General features: G+C 40.2%; 1 protein-coding gene across 4 annotated transcripts; it reads left to right on the top strand.

Moving 5' to 3' along the window:
• Positions 1 to 16: 16 nt before the first annotated feature.
• On the top strand, positions 17 to 14,129 carry LOC108428336 (guanylate-binding protein 1-like). 4 transcript variants are annotated; one of them, XM_037531097.1, is made up of 9 exons: positions 17 to 88; positions 3,025 to 3,211; positions 5,515 to 5,642; positions 5,827 to 5,936; positions 6,024 to 6,217; positions 11,249 to 11,491; positions 12,091 to 12,368; positions 13,012 to 13,226; positions 13,883 to 14,129. In XM_037531097.1, the coding sequence occupies exons 2-8, from the start codon at positions 3,025 to 3,027 to the stop codon at positions 13,222 to 13,224; spliced, it is 1,353 nt and encodes a 450-aa protein (XP_037386994.1). In that variant the 5' UTR covers positions 17 to 88; the 3' UTR covers positions 13,225 to 13,226; positions 13,883 to 14,129. The 4 variants fall into 4 exon arrangements, with proteins under 4 accessions (XP_037386994.1, XP_037386995.1, XP_017554744.2 ...); XM_037531098.1 differs by lacking the exon at positions 17 to 88 and adding an exon at positions 369 to 637; XM_017699255.2 differs by lacking the exon at positions 17 to 88 and adding an exon at positions 369 to 644.
• Positions 14,130 to 15,655: the final 1,526 nt, after the last annotated feature.

Below are 15,655 nucleotides of genomic sequence, written 5' to 3'. Positions count from 1 at the left end.
TCCGAGAAATCACCCCGTTGAGGCGGACAAGAAGACAGCAGCACACAACAAACTGGCTGACGCATGCAGACCAGTTAGCCAATCAGAGGTGCAGCATACAATACAAAAGCGTAAATCACTAAGATGCTGCGTTTATTTCTGGGCGAGGCTGTTCCAATAGACTATGTGTTTTGTGATGTGATTATTCTAAGTCTATATTCTATAATTGTGGTTCTGAGCTGTTCTGAGTGTTTATATATGTACTGGGCACAGACTGTTCCATAACGCAGCTTTCATACTTTCTCTTTCACTTTCATTTTCCGTGTCGTGCTTGCTGCAGGTTGAAGACAGAGCTCGGAGGTTAATTTTACGACCAGGAGTAAGGAGGGTGTATCGCTCGGTCTAGTAAAGACATTTCTAATCCGCTGCGTTTCCACAACCCAAACGGGTTTGTTAGCTTAGGCTTCTGGGTCTTTCCTTTCACTTCAGACTGTAAAGACGGGGTCGGTAAAGGGCACTGGTGGGGTGAACTTGGGAGCACCATCACTGTTGCACTGCACCGTTATATGAGAGCAAACCGCTGACCTGCAACCAATAGCTTCTTAGGGACAACAGCCGAGTTAAGCAGGCGTTTTTCAGCTGATATCAATCATGAAGAGTAAGAGGTTAGATGTTGTCTTGTGGTGATGTAAGCATTGTGGATGATGGTGGAGGGTGGGTGAATGATCATTTTATAATATAAAGTAAACATGTTCTTTGAATTAGGCAGCACGGTAGTGGGTAGCTTTGTCACATCACAGCAAGAAGGGCCTGGGTTGATTTGATCAGAAGTCCTTTCTTTGTGGAGTTTACATGTTCTCCCTGTGTCTGTGTGGGTTTCCTAAGGGTGCTCTGGTTTCCTTCCTCAGCCATGCAGTCAGAATCAAAAGTCAAGAGGCTTGTATTGTCATTCCATGCAATAGAGCGAAATCAGCCAGGAACAAGGTGCAACATGAAACAAAATAGACAGTAGGCAAAGTGTACGTGTGCAAAACATTAAACTAGAAACAATGCAATCAATATTATAATTAAAAGAGACTTTAGACACAGTAGACAGGCAGGACAGTGCAGCACTGACACAGCACTTATTTCTGAGCATAAAGTAGTGAGAATAAGATATTTAATATGCTGAGTAAACAGTGAGGTGAATTGGACATGGTAAATTGCACTCTGTCTGTCCTGTGATGACTGATGGGATATGTAGCCTAGATTGTCAGTGTGTGTGTGTGTGTGTGTGTGGGGGGGGGGGGGGGGGGTGGATGTGGGTGTGGGTGTGTATGTGTTCATTCTTCTGAAAAAACAATAGTCAAGTTCAATGCTTCTTTACTGAGTTTCTGTAATGAAGACCTCAGGCACCTACAACTCCCACACCTTACATTCTCTTACGTTCTCCAAATATAATATTTCTAAGTCATTATATGCTCCTTAATTTATTCCCTTTTTTAGGTAAAGCGAACAAGACTGAATTATTTTTTAAGAAAAATGGCACCAATGTAAGCTAGAGTAGAACTGAGTGAATAAGTGAGTGTCATTTGCAGTTGACACCAAAAGAGTGAAAATAACTAAAGTGGGAAGTTATTGAGGTGGAAAAACTGATTTAGTGAAGTTTTTAAATAATCTCCCAAAGTCTTAAAAATTGTAGACAATTACGTCATTATTTTCTTTTCCCCCACCCAGTCTAACTGTTGAGAATAATATATTAGTAGTTTAGCATGGCATTTTGTTTTGTAACACATCATCGGTTGTTCAGATATCAGATATTATAGACATCAGACCTTCTGCCACACTCATTGTTTTAAATTTGCATGCTTATTATCTCTCTGCCTTAACTATGTCATAACCTCTGACATAATTTTTGTTGGTGTAGCGCAGTGGGTAACACCTCTGCCCTCCTTGTCACAGACTTTGGGATCAGTTGCCTGCTTGGGCAAACATGCTACACTAAACTGATGAGAGTCTTAGCAAGACTCCGAACACTGCCTTTGCCTACCTCTGTAAAAAAAAAAAAAAAAAATTATATATATATATATATATATATATATATATATATATATATATATATATATATATATATATGTCAAATTGTAAGTCACTCTGGATAAGAGCATCTTACAAATGCCACATATATAATCTGTATCTGAATCTGACTTCTGAAAATGGTTCACCTTTGTTACAAGTGGGATTTTTAGTATGGCTTCCCTGTGTTGGCTGCTACTGACCAAGACAGAAGCCACTATGTTTCATTAACACACTTTTGTCTTTCAGATTGCTTTTGGAAAAAGCTGCCATAATGTAATGACAGATAGTTTTAGCTATATCCAAATAAATGTCACGATTGACCCTTCTCAGTCTTATCCATGTGCTCGGGTTGTGTTTACTTCCCAGTCTTGTCCATGTGCTTCTTTGTTTTGGTTTTCAGTCCTGCCCCCTTGTTTCGTGACTGACACCCCTGATTGTCTCCACCTGTGTTTCCACCTGTGTCCTGTTATCCCTTGGGTATTTAAGCCCTGTGTTTGCTCCTTGGTTTCTTTGGTCTTTGTTTGATGTATAATGGATGTTTGATTATGTATGTACTGTTTGTATTGTTTGAAGTGTTTTATTCTTGTTTAAGGTTCTGTGTTCATTGTTTTCATGTCTGTTCTGCGATCTCTCCATGTTGGCTATATGAACCTGGACTGTTCCGACTACGACCCTGGATTTGCCCAAAACAAAACTTGCTTTACTCAGCACATGCGTCCGCCTTCTCGCTCCACGTTACAATAAAAATCAACATTATTGTAATGCTATTTTATTTAGTTATTTAGTTTTTTCTTGCAGTGCGCCACTCTTTATCTGTTTTTTTGCTTTTAAAAGTATTCTGATTGGTCAGTCCACTATGTGTTTGGGCCAGTTTCAATTTCAGTCGTAACACTCTTAATAATGGAGCTGAATGTTTCATGAATATTGTGTTCAACTGATATGTTGAAATTCAATGGGTTTGCCAAATACATTGAAATTTGTTTTCAGATGTCTAGCATCATGAAGGAGCCAAAATGTCTGATCAGCAGCGATCATGAGGGACAGCTGTGTGTTCAGAAAGAAGCTAAAACAATTCTGGAAGGGATAACTCAGCCAGTGGTAGTGGTGTGTGTGGTGGGGCTTTACCGCACAGGGAAGTCTTACCTTATGAATCGCCTGGCAGGGCAGCAAAAAGGTAAGAAAAACTTGCAAACCTGAGAAAATATATTAGAATAATGCCTCAATGAAATCTTATTTGACTAGCCATACCTAGACCTGTCACAATTATTATATCATCACCTAACTGCAATTTAGCTGACTGCAATAATTTTCGACAGTCATTAAATTTCAGTCATAATATGCCACAATAAAAATGTGAATTAGGTGCATTGAGGCAAACATATCACTGTTGTTGGAAGAAAACCTTGTATCTCCAAAACTGTAACTTTACAGGTGAAGGAAAAAACTTACCTTAATTTTAATGTAAGTCAATAGAACAAGACATTTTTCCAAGTAATTTTTGGGCTGTTTCTTCTGGTCCACTCAACATGAAATTTACACACAATGTAAAGAACAAGCATATTCAAATTATGTCAAACTGAAAAAAAGACAAACTGGAGATACAAGGTTTTCTTCCGACAGCAGCGATGCATAATTAAGAGAGCAGTAAATGTATTCATTGAGACATCATGTGGCTTATGAAAAAGTTGGTTGCCCTGTTGGTGCTCTAACCTGTTTAGAGGGCAGCACAGAGTAATGTTTATTCATGTATATAGGTAATTCCAATGTTATTAACATGTTTGCTACCAGAGTGATTCCTTATATTTTCATTATTGTGAAAAACAAATAGTTTTGCTTAACTCTACAAATAATTCTGTGTAAACAGACATTTGTGTGAGTCTATTCTTCTGACCATACTACTAAGTAAACATAACTAGGAAGTAAGGTGGCTTATCTTTAGCCTTTTGCCGCTTCAGGCATGTGTTTTATTAAACTATCTGTATTAAATTATCTGTATTAAAAATAATGAACAAGAAAAGACAAATCATTAATCAGTTATTTATATGACAATTAATTGTCAGCTAAAATTTAATGATGTAACATCCCTAGTTATACCCAGTATGAAACATTGGATTTATGCAAATGCCTGTCTCAAAAGGATTACGTTTTCCATACATTTGTTTTACACTGTAAAAAAGTGGAACAAGACAGAAGTTGATTGAAAGTGTTTGAGTTTTGATTTGATGTAAAATGTTACATCTAACCTAAAATTGTGCTTTGCATCATTCATAGAATTTTGAGCTGAAGAAAATGCTTATTTTGTAGTTTCTCTGAATATGACACCACTACTCCAAAGGCCAACCTGGTCTCATGTTATATACATAACTCTGATCACTTTTTTGCAGAGCCATAATTACGTACCCTCGAGTACGTTTTGCTGCACTTCTGAGAAACAAACGTCCACTGGGGGCGCTAAAGAGAGGCTTAGTTCGTAAAAGAGGCTGCAGTACGTAAACCCGAGATGTCAGATGAGCTGATAATGGGACATAGCTTCATGTAAGTTATGCTAGCCAACCGCTAGTGTTAACCTAATGCTATTTTAGAGGCTGCATTAGCTAACTGCTTTGCCTAGCCATGTAACTAGTTGTGGCCATTCTCGCATAGTTTGGTGGATAAAGCAGGCATGTTTTCACGCACATAGGCCACGACAACTTGAGATCTGTAGCCAGCACATCGTGACCACAGAAACACATCAACTGCAAGCGCTCTTCACTAGCCACCTAACGCCAGGTAGCTAATCACATAAGGTACCTAGCTAGCTAAAGCTACGTCCCATTATCAGCTCAGCTGACATCTCGGGTTTACATACTGGAGGACACGTAATTGAAGGAGGCTGGCTAGATAAATCGCCCCTAAATCAGTAGAAAGTGCCCCCGTCCCCCTATATCTTCAGGCAAAAGGTTATGGAAACTCTGCTTATTATCCAGCAAGTACACAACCTGCTTTATCCACCAAACTAATGTTACAGAACAGCCCCAGCAGCAGCTATAGCTACGTACCTGAAACTGTGTTAGAGGCCCCATTAGCTACCTGCTTTGCCCACTTGTGAACCGACAGACATCACAGGCGCCCTGGAATTATTCTACATTTATCATTAAAATACCGCGGATGACTGACAGCTTAAAATATAATCAAAACCTCTGATTCTGTCATTTTGAAAGGCAAAATAATCACAATATAACATTAAAGTGTAAGCCTCTCTTTAGCAGCCCCAATGGACATTTGTTTCTCAGAAGTGCAGCAAAACGTGTTCGAGGGTACGTAATTGTGGCTCAGCAGTGAAAGAAGTCTATAAAAAGCCCACAATGCAATGCAAAAGTTTGAGTCAACATTCTTGAAAATTATGCAAAGTATGCATTCTTCACAAACATTTGTTTATAACCATGCAATTAATTGATAGCAGTTCTACAGCAATGTTGTTTTCTTTGATTCTGTCAGGTTTTGCTCTAGGCAGCACCATTGAGTCGAAGACTAAAGGTATCTGGATGTGGTGTGTGCCACACCCTACTAAAGCAGATCACACTTTGGTGCTATTGGACACTGAGGGACTGGGGGATGTGGACAAGGCAAGGCATTTTCATAGGATTTTCATTCCATTACATCTTGTTCTTTTCATAAATGGATACAGTCATATGGGTCATATGGTGCTGTACTTGTGTCATGTCACTCGATCATACAGTTTCCTCTGATTATCAGAGTACATGTAGTTGTTTGAATTTGGTGCTAAATGAATCTGTTTGGCATTTTCAGGGTGATGAAAAGCATGACACCTGGATCTTCTGTCTGGCGGTTCTGCTCAGTAGTACTCTGGTCTACAACAGCTTAGGGATAATTGACAACAATGCACTTGAGAAGTTGCAGTATCCTTCACCAAATTTTGCACACACTCTGTATCATGAATTCAGAGACAAAAGTACAGTTGCTTTCTTGAACAGCGCCCTCTGCAGCTATGTGACAGAATTGACTGAGAATATTCGTGTGAGGGCACAGAGGGGTGCTGATGATGATGACTCAGCAGAGTTCATGCGCATGTTCCCATCATTTATCTGGACAGTGCGAGACTTCACACTGGAGTTGAGAAAAGAAGGCCAGCCCATCACAGCTAATCAATACCTGGAGAGTGCTTTGGTGCTCAAACCTGGTAGGAAGGTCTAAACACATAGATACACACACATTCATTTACACTAGAGTTTGAATGGATCACTGCTACTATATTACTGTAGCTAAATGCTGCTACGACACTAACCTTGGTACTGCATTTCAAGTTAGAGCAACAAAATCCCCAAATTAGTCATTGGTAATGCCCATCTATGGACTACAACTCCCCCTATCATACAGTACCACCAACCTGGAGATGTGAGGACTTCCTCCTCTCAGGCTGCATTCACATATAGGGCTGAGGCATCACAAGGGTTTGAACTCATGAGCTTTTAATGATTAGGCAGTTAGGCGACTGTTTAAATTTCCACAAAGCCACAAAATTGCTTAGATTTCTGTGTCCAAGTAAGAATGAGAAGGTGAATTAACTCAGAGCTGTGTGACCTGTGCTTAAATAATTTCATGGTATTTTCGGGGCTTAAATTAGATGATTTAATTTTCTCATCAAAATGTATAAAGTTATATATACACATAAAGAACATTTTTAAAAAGCTATGCAGAATGTTTACCTAAAATGTCAAGTAACAGTGCATACACAGTATCTGCACTATATATATAAACACGCACTATATATATAAACACTTTTTCACTGGTGCTGAGAAAAGGTTGGAGGGCAATGCTTGTACAAAGTCTAAGCACACACACACACACACACACACACACACACACACACACACTATATATTTTAGCGACCCCAGCTGAATAATGGTCAAAACTCGACAACTGATGTTTCGTGAAGATTTATTTCCGTTAGCTCCAGAATTCACCGTAAGAGCTAGTTAAGAAAAAAAATCTTCTTTCGGCTGCTCCCTTTAGGGGTCACCACAGCGGATCATCTGCCTCCATCTTGCCCTATCCACTGCCTCCTCTACTTTCACACCAACCATCTCCATGTCCACCTTAACTACATCCATACACCTTCTCACAGCATTTGGCTGACGCTCTTATCCAGAGCGACTTACAGTTTGATCATTTTTACACAACTGGCCTGACTGCATGTCTTTTGGACTGCGGGAGGAAACCGGAGAAAACCCACACAGACACGGGGAGAACATGCAAACTCCCAGTCGCCCGGCCGGGGAATCGAACCCAGGCCCTCCTTGCTGTGAGGTGACAGCGCTACCCACCACGCCACCGTGCCGCCCACTGAGGTCCCTTCTCTGAGGTCTACCTCTTCTCCTTCTACCCGGCAGCTCCATCTCCAACATTCTTTGCCCAATATATCCACTATTCCTCCTCAACACATGTCCAAACCATCTCAACCTGGCCTCTCTGGCTTTATCTCCAAACTGCTCCACCTTCAATGTCCCTCTGGTCTGCTCATTTCTAATCTTGTCCAGCCATGTCACTCCCAACAAAAATCTCAGCATCTTCATCTCCGCCACCTCCAGCTCAGCCTCCTGTCTTCTAGACAGAGCCACAGTCTCCAAACCATACATCACAGCAGGACGCACTACTGTCTTGTAAACCTTCCCTTTCACTCTTGCTGCGATCCTTCTGTCACTCATCAGCCCTCACACCCGTCTCCACCCACTCCATCCTGCCTGCACTTTCTTCTTCACCTCTTTTCTACACTCTCCATTGCTCTGGATGGTTGACCCAAGATATTTGAAGTCATCCACCCTTACGACCTCTACTCCTTGCATCTTCACCTTTCCACCTGCCTCCCTCTCATTCACACACATGTATTAAGTCTTGTTTCTACTGACCTTCATTCCTCTCCTCTCCAGTGCAAACCTCCACCTCTCCAGATTCTCTTCCATCTGCTCTCTACTCTCACCACAGATTACAATGTCATCTGCAAACATCATGGTCCATGGAGCCTCCTGCCTGACCTCATCTGTCAACCTGTCCATCACCATTGCAAACAAGAAGGGGCTCAAAGCTGATCCCTGATGTAATCCTACCTTCACCTTGAAACCATTTGTCACTCCAACTGCACACCTCACCACTGTCTCACTATCCTCATACATCCTGCACCACGCTAACATACTTTTCAGCTACACCTGCCGTACTCATACAGTACCACAGTTCCTCTCTTGGCCAACCATATGCCTTCTCTAGATCCACAAAGACACAATGTAGCTCCTTCTGACCTTCTCTGTACTTCTCTACCAACACTCTCAACGCAAAAATTGCATCTGTGGTACTCTTTCTGGGCATGAAACCAAACTGCTGCTCACTGATCTGAACCTATCGCCTTAGCCTTGCTTCAACAACTCTTTCCCATACCTTCATGGTGTGGCTCATCAACTTTATACCTCTGTAGTTCCTGCAGCTCTGCACATCACCCTTGTTCTTAAAAATGGGGACCAGTACACTGCTTCTCCACTCATCAGGCATCCTCTCACTCTCCAGGATTTTGTTAAACAACCTGGTTAAAAAGTCCACTGCCTTCTCTCCTAAACATCTCCATACTTCCACAGGTATGTCATCTAGACCAACTGCCTTTCCATTCTTCATCCTTTTTAGAGCTGCCCTCACTTCCACTTTACTAATTCTCTGCACTTCCTGATCCACTATCTCTCCCCCCGTTGTCCTCCTCTCACTCTCGTTTTCCTCATTCATTAGTTCTTCAAAGTACTCCTTCCATCTACTCAACACTCTCTGTTCACTCACTAGTACATTTCCCTCTCTATCCTTTATCAGCCTAACCTGCTGTACATCCTTTCCAGCTCTATCTCTCTGTTTAGCCAGACGATACAAGCCCTTTACTCCTTCTTTACTGTCCAGCCTCTCATACAGCTCATCATAGGCCTGAGCCTTTGCCTTTGCCACCATTCTTTTTGCTATGCGACTAGCCTCACAGTACTCCTGCCTACTTCCTTCATCTCTCTGGTTATCCCACTTTTTCTTAGCTGCCTTCTTCTTCTGAATACTCTCCTGGACTTTTCTTAACTTCTCAGTTAAGAAAAAAAAAATAACGTTCGCAATTACCGTTTATGCAGATACAATATAGAACATAACATGTTTCAGTGTAAATTAACTGAGTTCACAATCACTGAAATGAAAAATGCCCGTAACAACCCAAACAGAAATACAGAAAATACACTTGCCTTTGTATTTCAACGGAGCAAAAAAGAGGAACGAGCTTATGACATGAAACACCTTGTACTCAGAATCAACCTTATAAAATAGTTACCTTTTTCGCCATTCAGCTAGGTGCTATTGTGTTGTCTTTTAGAGTCCACTACCCACTTTCCTTCTGATTGTCCCCTTTGATTGACCCTTTTTTCGTGGGCAGCAGCATCAGCCAAAATAAGAGTCTTCACTTTTTACATGAATATGCAAAACATGAAACTGAATTGAATTAAAAGATTACATGAATAACCTGAACCTTTTAAGGATCCTTTACATATATAATTTATATATATATATATATATATATATATATATATATATATATATATATATATATATACATATATATATATATATATACACACACACACACACAGGACCCTCCACAATTATTGGTACCCCTCCTTAAGATGTGTTCTTAGTTTTTTTTTTCAAATTGATGCAAAAAAACTTTAATTCAAGTGCATTTATTCAGTTGGTCAAAAAATCCCACATTAAGAAATAATTATTTTACATGAACTCATCTGTGCCACAATTATTGGCACCCCTGATGTTAATACTTTGTACAATCCCCTCTTGACAACAAGACAGCACTTAATCTTCTCCTAGAACATTTCACAAGATGGAAGAATACAGAGAGAGGGATCTTTGACCATTCCTCTTTGCACAATCTCTCTAAATCGTCCAGAGTCCTGGGTCCTCTCCTATGCACTCTCCCCTTCAGCTGAACCCACAGGTTTTCAATTGGGTTGAGGTCTGGGAACTGAGATGGCCATGGGAGGAGCTTGATTTTGTGTCTGGTGAACCGTTTTTGTGTAGATTTGGCCACATGTTTAGGGTACATGATGCCATGTACTCTAACAAGGTTCCCAGGGCCTTTGGAAGAGAAATAGGCCCACAGCATCACTGATCCTACCCCATACTTCACAGTGGGCATGAGGTGCTTTTCCACATACTCACATTTTGTGTTATGCCAGACCCACTAAGTGTTTGTTGTCAGAAAGCTCTATCTTGGTCTCATCTAACCAAAGCACACGGTCCCAGTTAAAGTCCCAATACAGCTTAGCGAACTCCAGATGTTTATGTTTATGCTTGTAAGTGAGAAAAGCCTTTTTCCATGCATGCCTCCCAAACAGCTTGTTGGCATGTAAATAGTACCTGATGGTTGTTATGGAGACTTTGTGACCCCAAGATGCTACTCTTTGATGTAATTCTCCAACAGTGAGCTTTGGAGAACTTTTTACTTCTCTTACCATCCTCCTCACTTTGTGTGGTGGCAAATTAAACTTGAATCCTCGTCCAGGCTTGTTTGCCACTGTTCCAGTTGTTTAAACTACTTGATGATTCCTCTGACTGTAGATATGGGCAGCTGTAGGTCAGTGGTTATTTTCTTGTAGCCATTGCCTGACTTATGAAGGTCAACACACATCTGCCTTACTTGAATGGTGTGTTCTTTTGTCTTTCCCATGTTGAAGAGTGTATAAGAGAAATAGGCCTGTGTCACATCATATTTTATACCCAATGGAAACAGGAAGCAATGAATTACTAATTAAAGGTTCCTAGATACTATGATCAACTTTCTAAACTACAGTAGAAATGACAAATGCTTCAATTACATTTATTTTCTACAAAGAGTTGGGGGTGCCAGTAATTGTGGAACAGGTGTTTTTATGAAAAATAATGATTTCTTAGTCAGGGATTTTTTTAAGTCACCTGAGTTAAAGGTTACATTGTTCTAAAATTTTCAGTGTGAGATTATGCTTCTGAAATAAAAATTTTATTTATTTTAAGGCTTTTAATACAATGAGGGGTACCAGTAATTGTGGAGGGCACTGTATATATTTGTAAATACATATTTAATTTGGGTTTCCTTATTTCTACGTACCATGACCCAGAAAGATAAGCATGTGTGTGTGTTTGTGTGTATTTCTAGGTAATTCTGCTAAAATTGAGCAGTTCAACCTGCCCAGGCGTTGTTTGCGGAACTTTTTCGCAGCGCGGCAGTGTTTTGTGTTTCCACGGCCAGCCGGAGATGATGACCTGAAGAGGATGGAGGAGCTCTCGGAGGCAGAACTTGACACACGGTTTCTGCAGCGGGCTAAAGAGTTCTGTGACTACGTGTTTAGCAGTGCCAAACCCAAAACTGTAACAGGAGGACGTATACTTACCGGCACCGGTCAGTCATTATTGATGGAATCTATCCCAGCAAAGCTTACTGATTTAAAGGGCCAACTTTCTACATTGTTTTGTATTTTTTCTTGAGGTCCAATTTTTTACGTTTGTATGGTTTTACATACAAACGGCTGTCATAGTTCATTTTTACCATTTGACCATTTTCCAACCCTTCTTTATCATATAGAATTAAAAAGTCTGTTTTGTTATGTAAATTATCTCTCTTTAAATTTAGTTTTCCACTATATGGACCCTTTAAAGTCAAAATTGGTGATGAACGAATGTATGAATTGTTGAATAAATAGATTCAAGAATGGGTAAAAAAGACATGTTCTTGAAAGACAAATTTAAATGGAAAACTTTATGATTTCCATGACTTCGTGATTTCAGGCAGAGTGCAGCAATTCACTGGTGGTCTCTTAGAAATATCATTGAATTCAAATCAAAGCCATTTGACTTTGTCAGTATGTCTGATCACAAATGTTTATAGGGTTTATAATGTTTATAAAATCTGAGATTTGATCGATAAAAAGTATCGTATTGCAAACATGTTAATGAGTATCATATCGTAACACCCCATGACTAAATAATGTTCTTTCCCAGTTCTGGGCAGCCTGACAGAAGTATATGTGGAGGCCATCCGTAGTGGTCGGATTCCATGTCTGGAGAACGCAGTGGAGACTCTGGCCCAGATCCAGAATGGGCGAGCAGTGGAACAGGGCCTGCAGGTCTATCGGAGTGAGGTATTCAAGTATCTGTGCTTTCCACTGGACCCGGCTGAACTCTCCGACATCCACGCTCAAGCAGAGAAGAAGGCAGTCGAGGTCTTCATCAGCATTTCCTTCAATGACACTGAGCAAAAATCACAGCTGGAACTCATGGTACATCAAAATTACTGAGAAATACAAAAAAGGTTTACTTTTTGCAATGTTTTATTTTTTCTAAAAACTCTATCTACTTTATTTTTCACATGACCACTGTGTTTTGAGATGGCTGAAAATGGCTGAAATATCTTGTTTGGGAATGAAATATATTACTGTTTATAGCCTACATTTCAAGAACTTGTTTTGTTCCATTAAATGTCTCTGAGGCATTTTGTAACAATGTGCAGTGTGGGACTGTCACTGTCAGCGAAGGTGAAAGTACAGCAGGAGTAGGAATGTTACAGGCCTGAAAAGCAGTTACCTTAAAAAGCTGATATACAAAGTAAACCATTTTGCTTACATGCCTGTTGTATTTAAACTAGAGTTGACCTCAAAATTCAATATTGCTCAGTGCTAATGCCACTAGTGTGATGCTAACATACCATGATGAGCATACGATGAGCATTATCATAGCACTGGTTTAAAAAACTAATTTCTATCATGCTAAGCACAGAAATTAGGTGGATAGTGTATTTGACCTGTGTTTAATTTAGGTCAAGCTATATCCGATTTTTTTTGGCAAAAAGAAAAACTCACTGTCTCTCAAATATACACAAATTACTCACTCTTTTTTCATTTTTTTCTGTCTGCATTCCCAAAGAGGCAGATCCAGACTGAGTATGAGGAGCTGTGTAGGCAGAATCAAGAGGAGTGTGAGCACATGTGTCGCTCAAAGCTGGAGTGTGTGTTTGCTCCTCTGGAGGAATCTCTGAATGATGGCTCCTTCATGCAGCCTGGAGGATATCAAGACTATCGAGACACACTCAAGCGCCTCACAAAGGAGTACAGACAACGCACACACACACACAGATAATGGTGCATCTACCCACACAGTCTGTTTGTTTGATTATGTACAGACAAAAGTGAAAAGCATCTGGGTGGCATCCTACGTATGTGTCCCCACCCAAACTAGCATAATTTTGTATGCTAGAACTAAAAAAGATTAATACTTTTTATACAGTTTTGATATTTTCTAAAGGAATTTTAATACTTTTTTATTTTAATTAAGAGAAAATTTGTTATGGCCTATGAAGGATATATAGAATGTGCTAAATTGTATGTCAGACAAAAACCTTTTTCATAACTTTACAAAATTGTATCTTTACAGGAGAAGAAAAAAGATTTACATCCCTGAGTATCCCTGAGTTCTATTGGTCCATTCATTGGGAAATTTTCTCCCAATGTAAAGTGTAGCGGGCATTTTGAAATATCCAAAACATTTAAAGGACTGACAAAAAAGGTTCCGAGTACAAGGTTTTGTTCCGACAGCAACAATATATAAATACAGCAATGAACCAGCAAATAATGTTCAATAAATAGCAAGAAAGGGCTCTTGTGATAACACTAACTACAACATTAAAATACACAGTATATTTGTGTATAAGAGTGCATTCTGTGTGTGTGTGTGTGTGTGTGTGTGTGTGTGTGTGTGTGTGTGTGTGTGTGTGTGTGTGTGTGTTTTCTTTTTACAGAGTGAGGAAGTGTTGAGTCAGTATCTAAAGGAAAAGGAAAAGTTTGCAAACAATATTCTGGCAGCGGATCAATGCCTTTCTAATGCAGAGCGAAAGATGGAGGGTAAACACACACACACACACACACACACTCCCTCTCTCTCTCTCTCTCTCTCTCTCTCCCATGTAACCCACAAGTCGTCTCACACACATAATACAACCCACATTGGCACTACAAAAAATAAAACACTATGCTTACTGGAATGACTCCCAGCAGTAGTGTAACTATTTTACCCCCCCGCCTCCCCCTACATACGGAAATGCTCTGGAATGTCAGTGGCAGTTTACTTAAATGCAAGTGAAGAAGACCATGCATTACAAGCTAAACAGGTTTAGCTTAACAGCTAGGTCAGCCAAAAGCAGGCTGTTCTTACTCATTTTTACTGTATAGCTGTTAGCTTTGAAATCCATGCCTATCAACTGCAACCAGTTGAAGAATTAGACCGCTAGTTACCGATAACAAAAACTTTGTAATTGTTCTGTTTTCTCTGTAACTGGACTGCATTCCCTCATTAGAAAAGACTGATCAGAAGAGAGAGCAACAAATGATCAGTATTGAACAAAAGCAGAACTTACCAGCTTTCAGTTTTTGCTCCTTTTATATGTATGAATTATATTTTACTTAAAAGTAATGATTTTATATTGAATGGGTTTATGGTGGTCAAATCAAATCAAATCAAATTTATTTGTTTAGCGCTTTTTACAACGGATGTTGTCACAAAGCAGCTTTACAGAATTTCAGAAAAAACAAAACAAAGTTTTAACAGGAGTGTAAAAATGTACACAACCCCACGGTGGGCAAGCCAGGGGCAACAGTGGCAAGGAAAAACTCCCTCAGAACTGAGGAAGAAACCTTGGGAGGAACCAGGCTCACCAGGGGGGACCCATCCTCCTCTGGTCAAACTACCTACAAGTGATTATACTACTAATATTAATAGCAGTAATATTGGTATTAGGAATATCAGTGTAGGGTGGGCAGCTAGTCTAATTCAGGTGGTGGCAGATGGGGCGTGGGCAGCTGGTCTGAAGTGGGTAGCAGGAGGGCTCGGCCACAAACTTAAGTGACCGCGTGCGAGCAGCGGGGCGACAGCACCAGCATCTCAGTTTACTATAATTCCCTGTGTCCATGGACCCCTGGATCTGCTGCCTTTATCTAAGGGGGAACATTAGCTACCAAAATCTAAACTGAACAAGTGAGTTTTCAGCCTAGTCTTAAAGATTGAGACTGTGTCTGAGTCCCGAACAGTTTCTAGAAGATCATTCCAGAATTTGGGGGCTTTATAAGAAAAAGCTCTTCCCCCAGCTGAAACCTTCTGAGTTCTGGGGACTATTAATAAGCCAGTGATCTGTGTGATCTGAGTGGTCGTGATGGCTCATAATGAGAAAGAAGGTCTTGTAAGTACTCGGGAGCTAGACCATGTAGGGCTTTATAAGTCAATAAAAGGATTTTATAATCAATACGGAATTTAATAGGCAGCCAATGAAGTGATGATAGCACTGGACTAATATTATCAAATTTTCTAGTTTTAGTGAGGACCCTGGCTGCGGCGTTTTGGACTAGTTGGAGTTTAAATTCCTGCTCGTACATCCTGACAGTAATGCATTACAGTAGTCTAGCCTGGAAGTATAAAGGCATGTACTAGTGTTTCTGCATCACGCAGGGATAGGGCATTTCTTATCTTGGCAATATTGCGAAGATGTAGAAAAGCTGTCATAGTGATGCTGACATCCAGC

Source organism: Pygocentrus nattereri, chromosome 19 (assembly GCF_015220715.1).
Source record: "Pygocentrus nattereri isolate fPygNat1 chromosome 19, fPygNat1.pri, whole genome shotgun sequence".
Taxonomy (NCBI): Eukaryota; Metazoa; Chordata; class Actinopteri; order Characiformes; family Serrasalmidae; genus Pygocentrus; species Pygocentrus nattereri.
This window is presented reverse-complemented; position numbering and strand designations above follow the sequence as displayed.

Excerpts from the sequence above, each read along its gene's own strand:
- LOC108428336 (XM_017699254.2), top strand. The coding sequence starts at position 2,977 with ATGTTGAAATTCAATGGGTTTGCCAAATACATTGAAATTTGTTTTCAG. Across the intron at positions 5,937-6,023 it reads AATGCACTTGAGAAGTTGCA|CTATGTGACAGAATTGACTG; the intron begins GTATCCTTCACC and ends CGCCCTCTGCAG. Across the intron at positions 12,369-13,011 it reads AATCACAGCTGGAACTCATG|AGGCAGATCCAGACTGAGTA; the intron begins GTACATCAAAAT and ends GCATTCCCAAAG.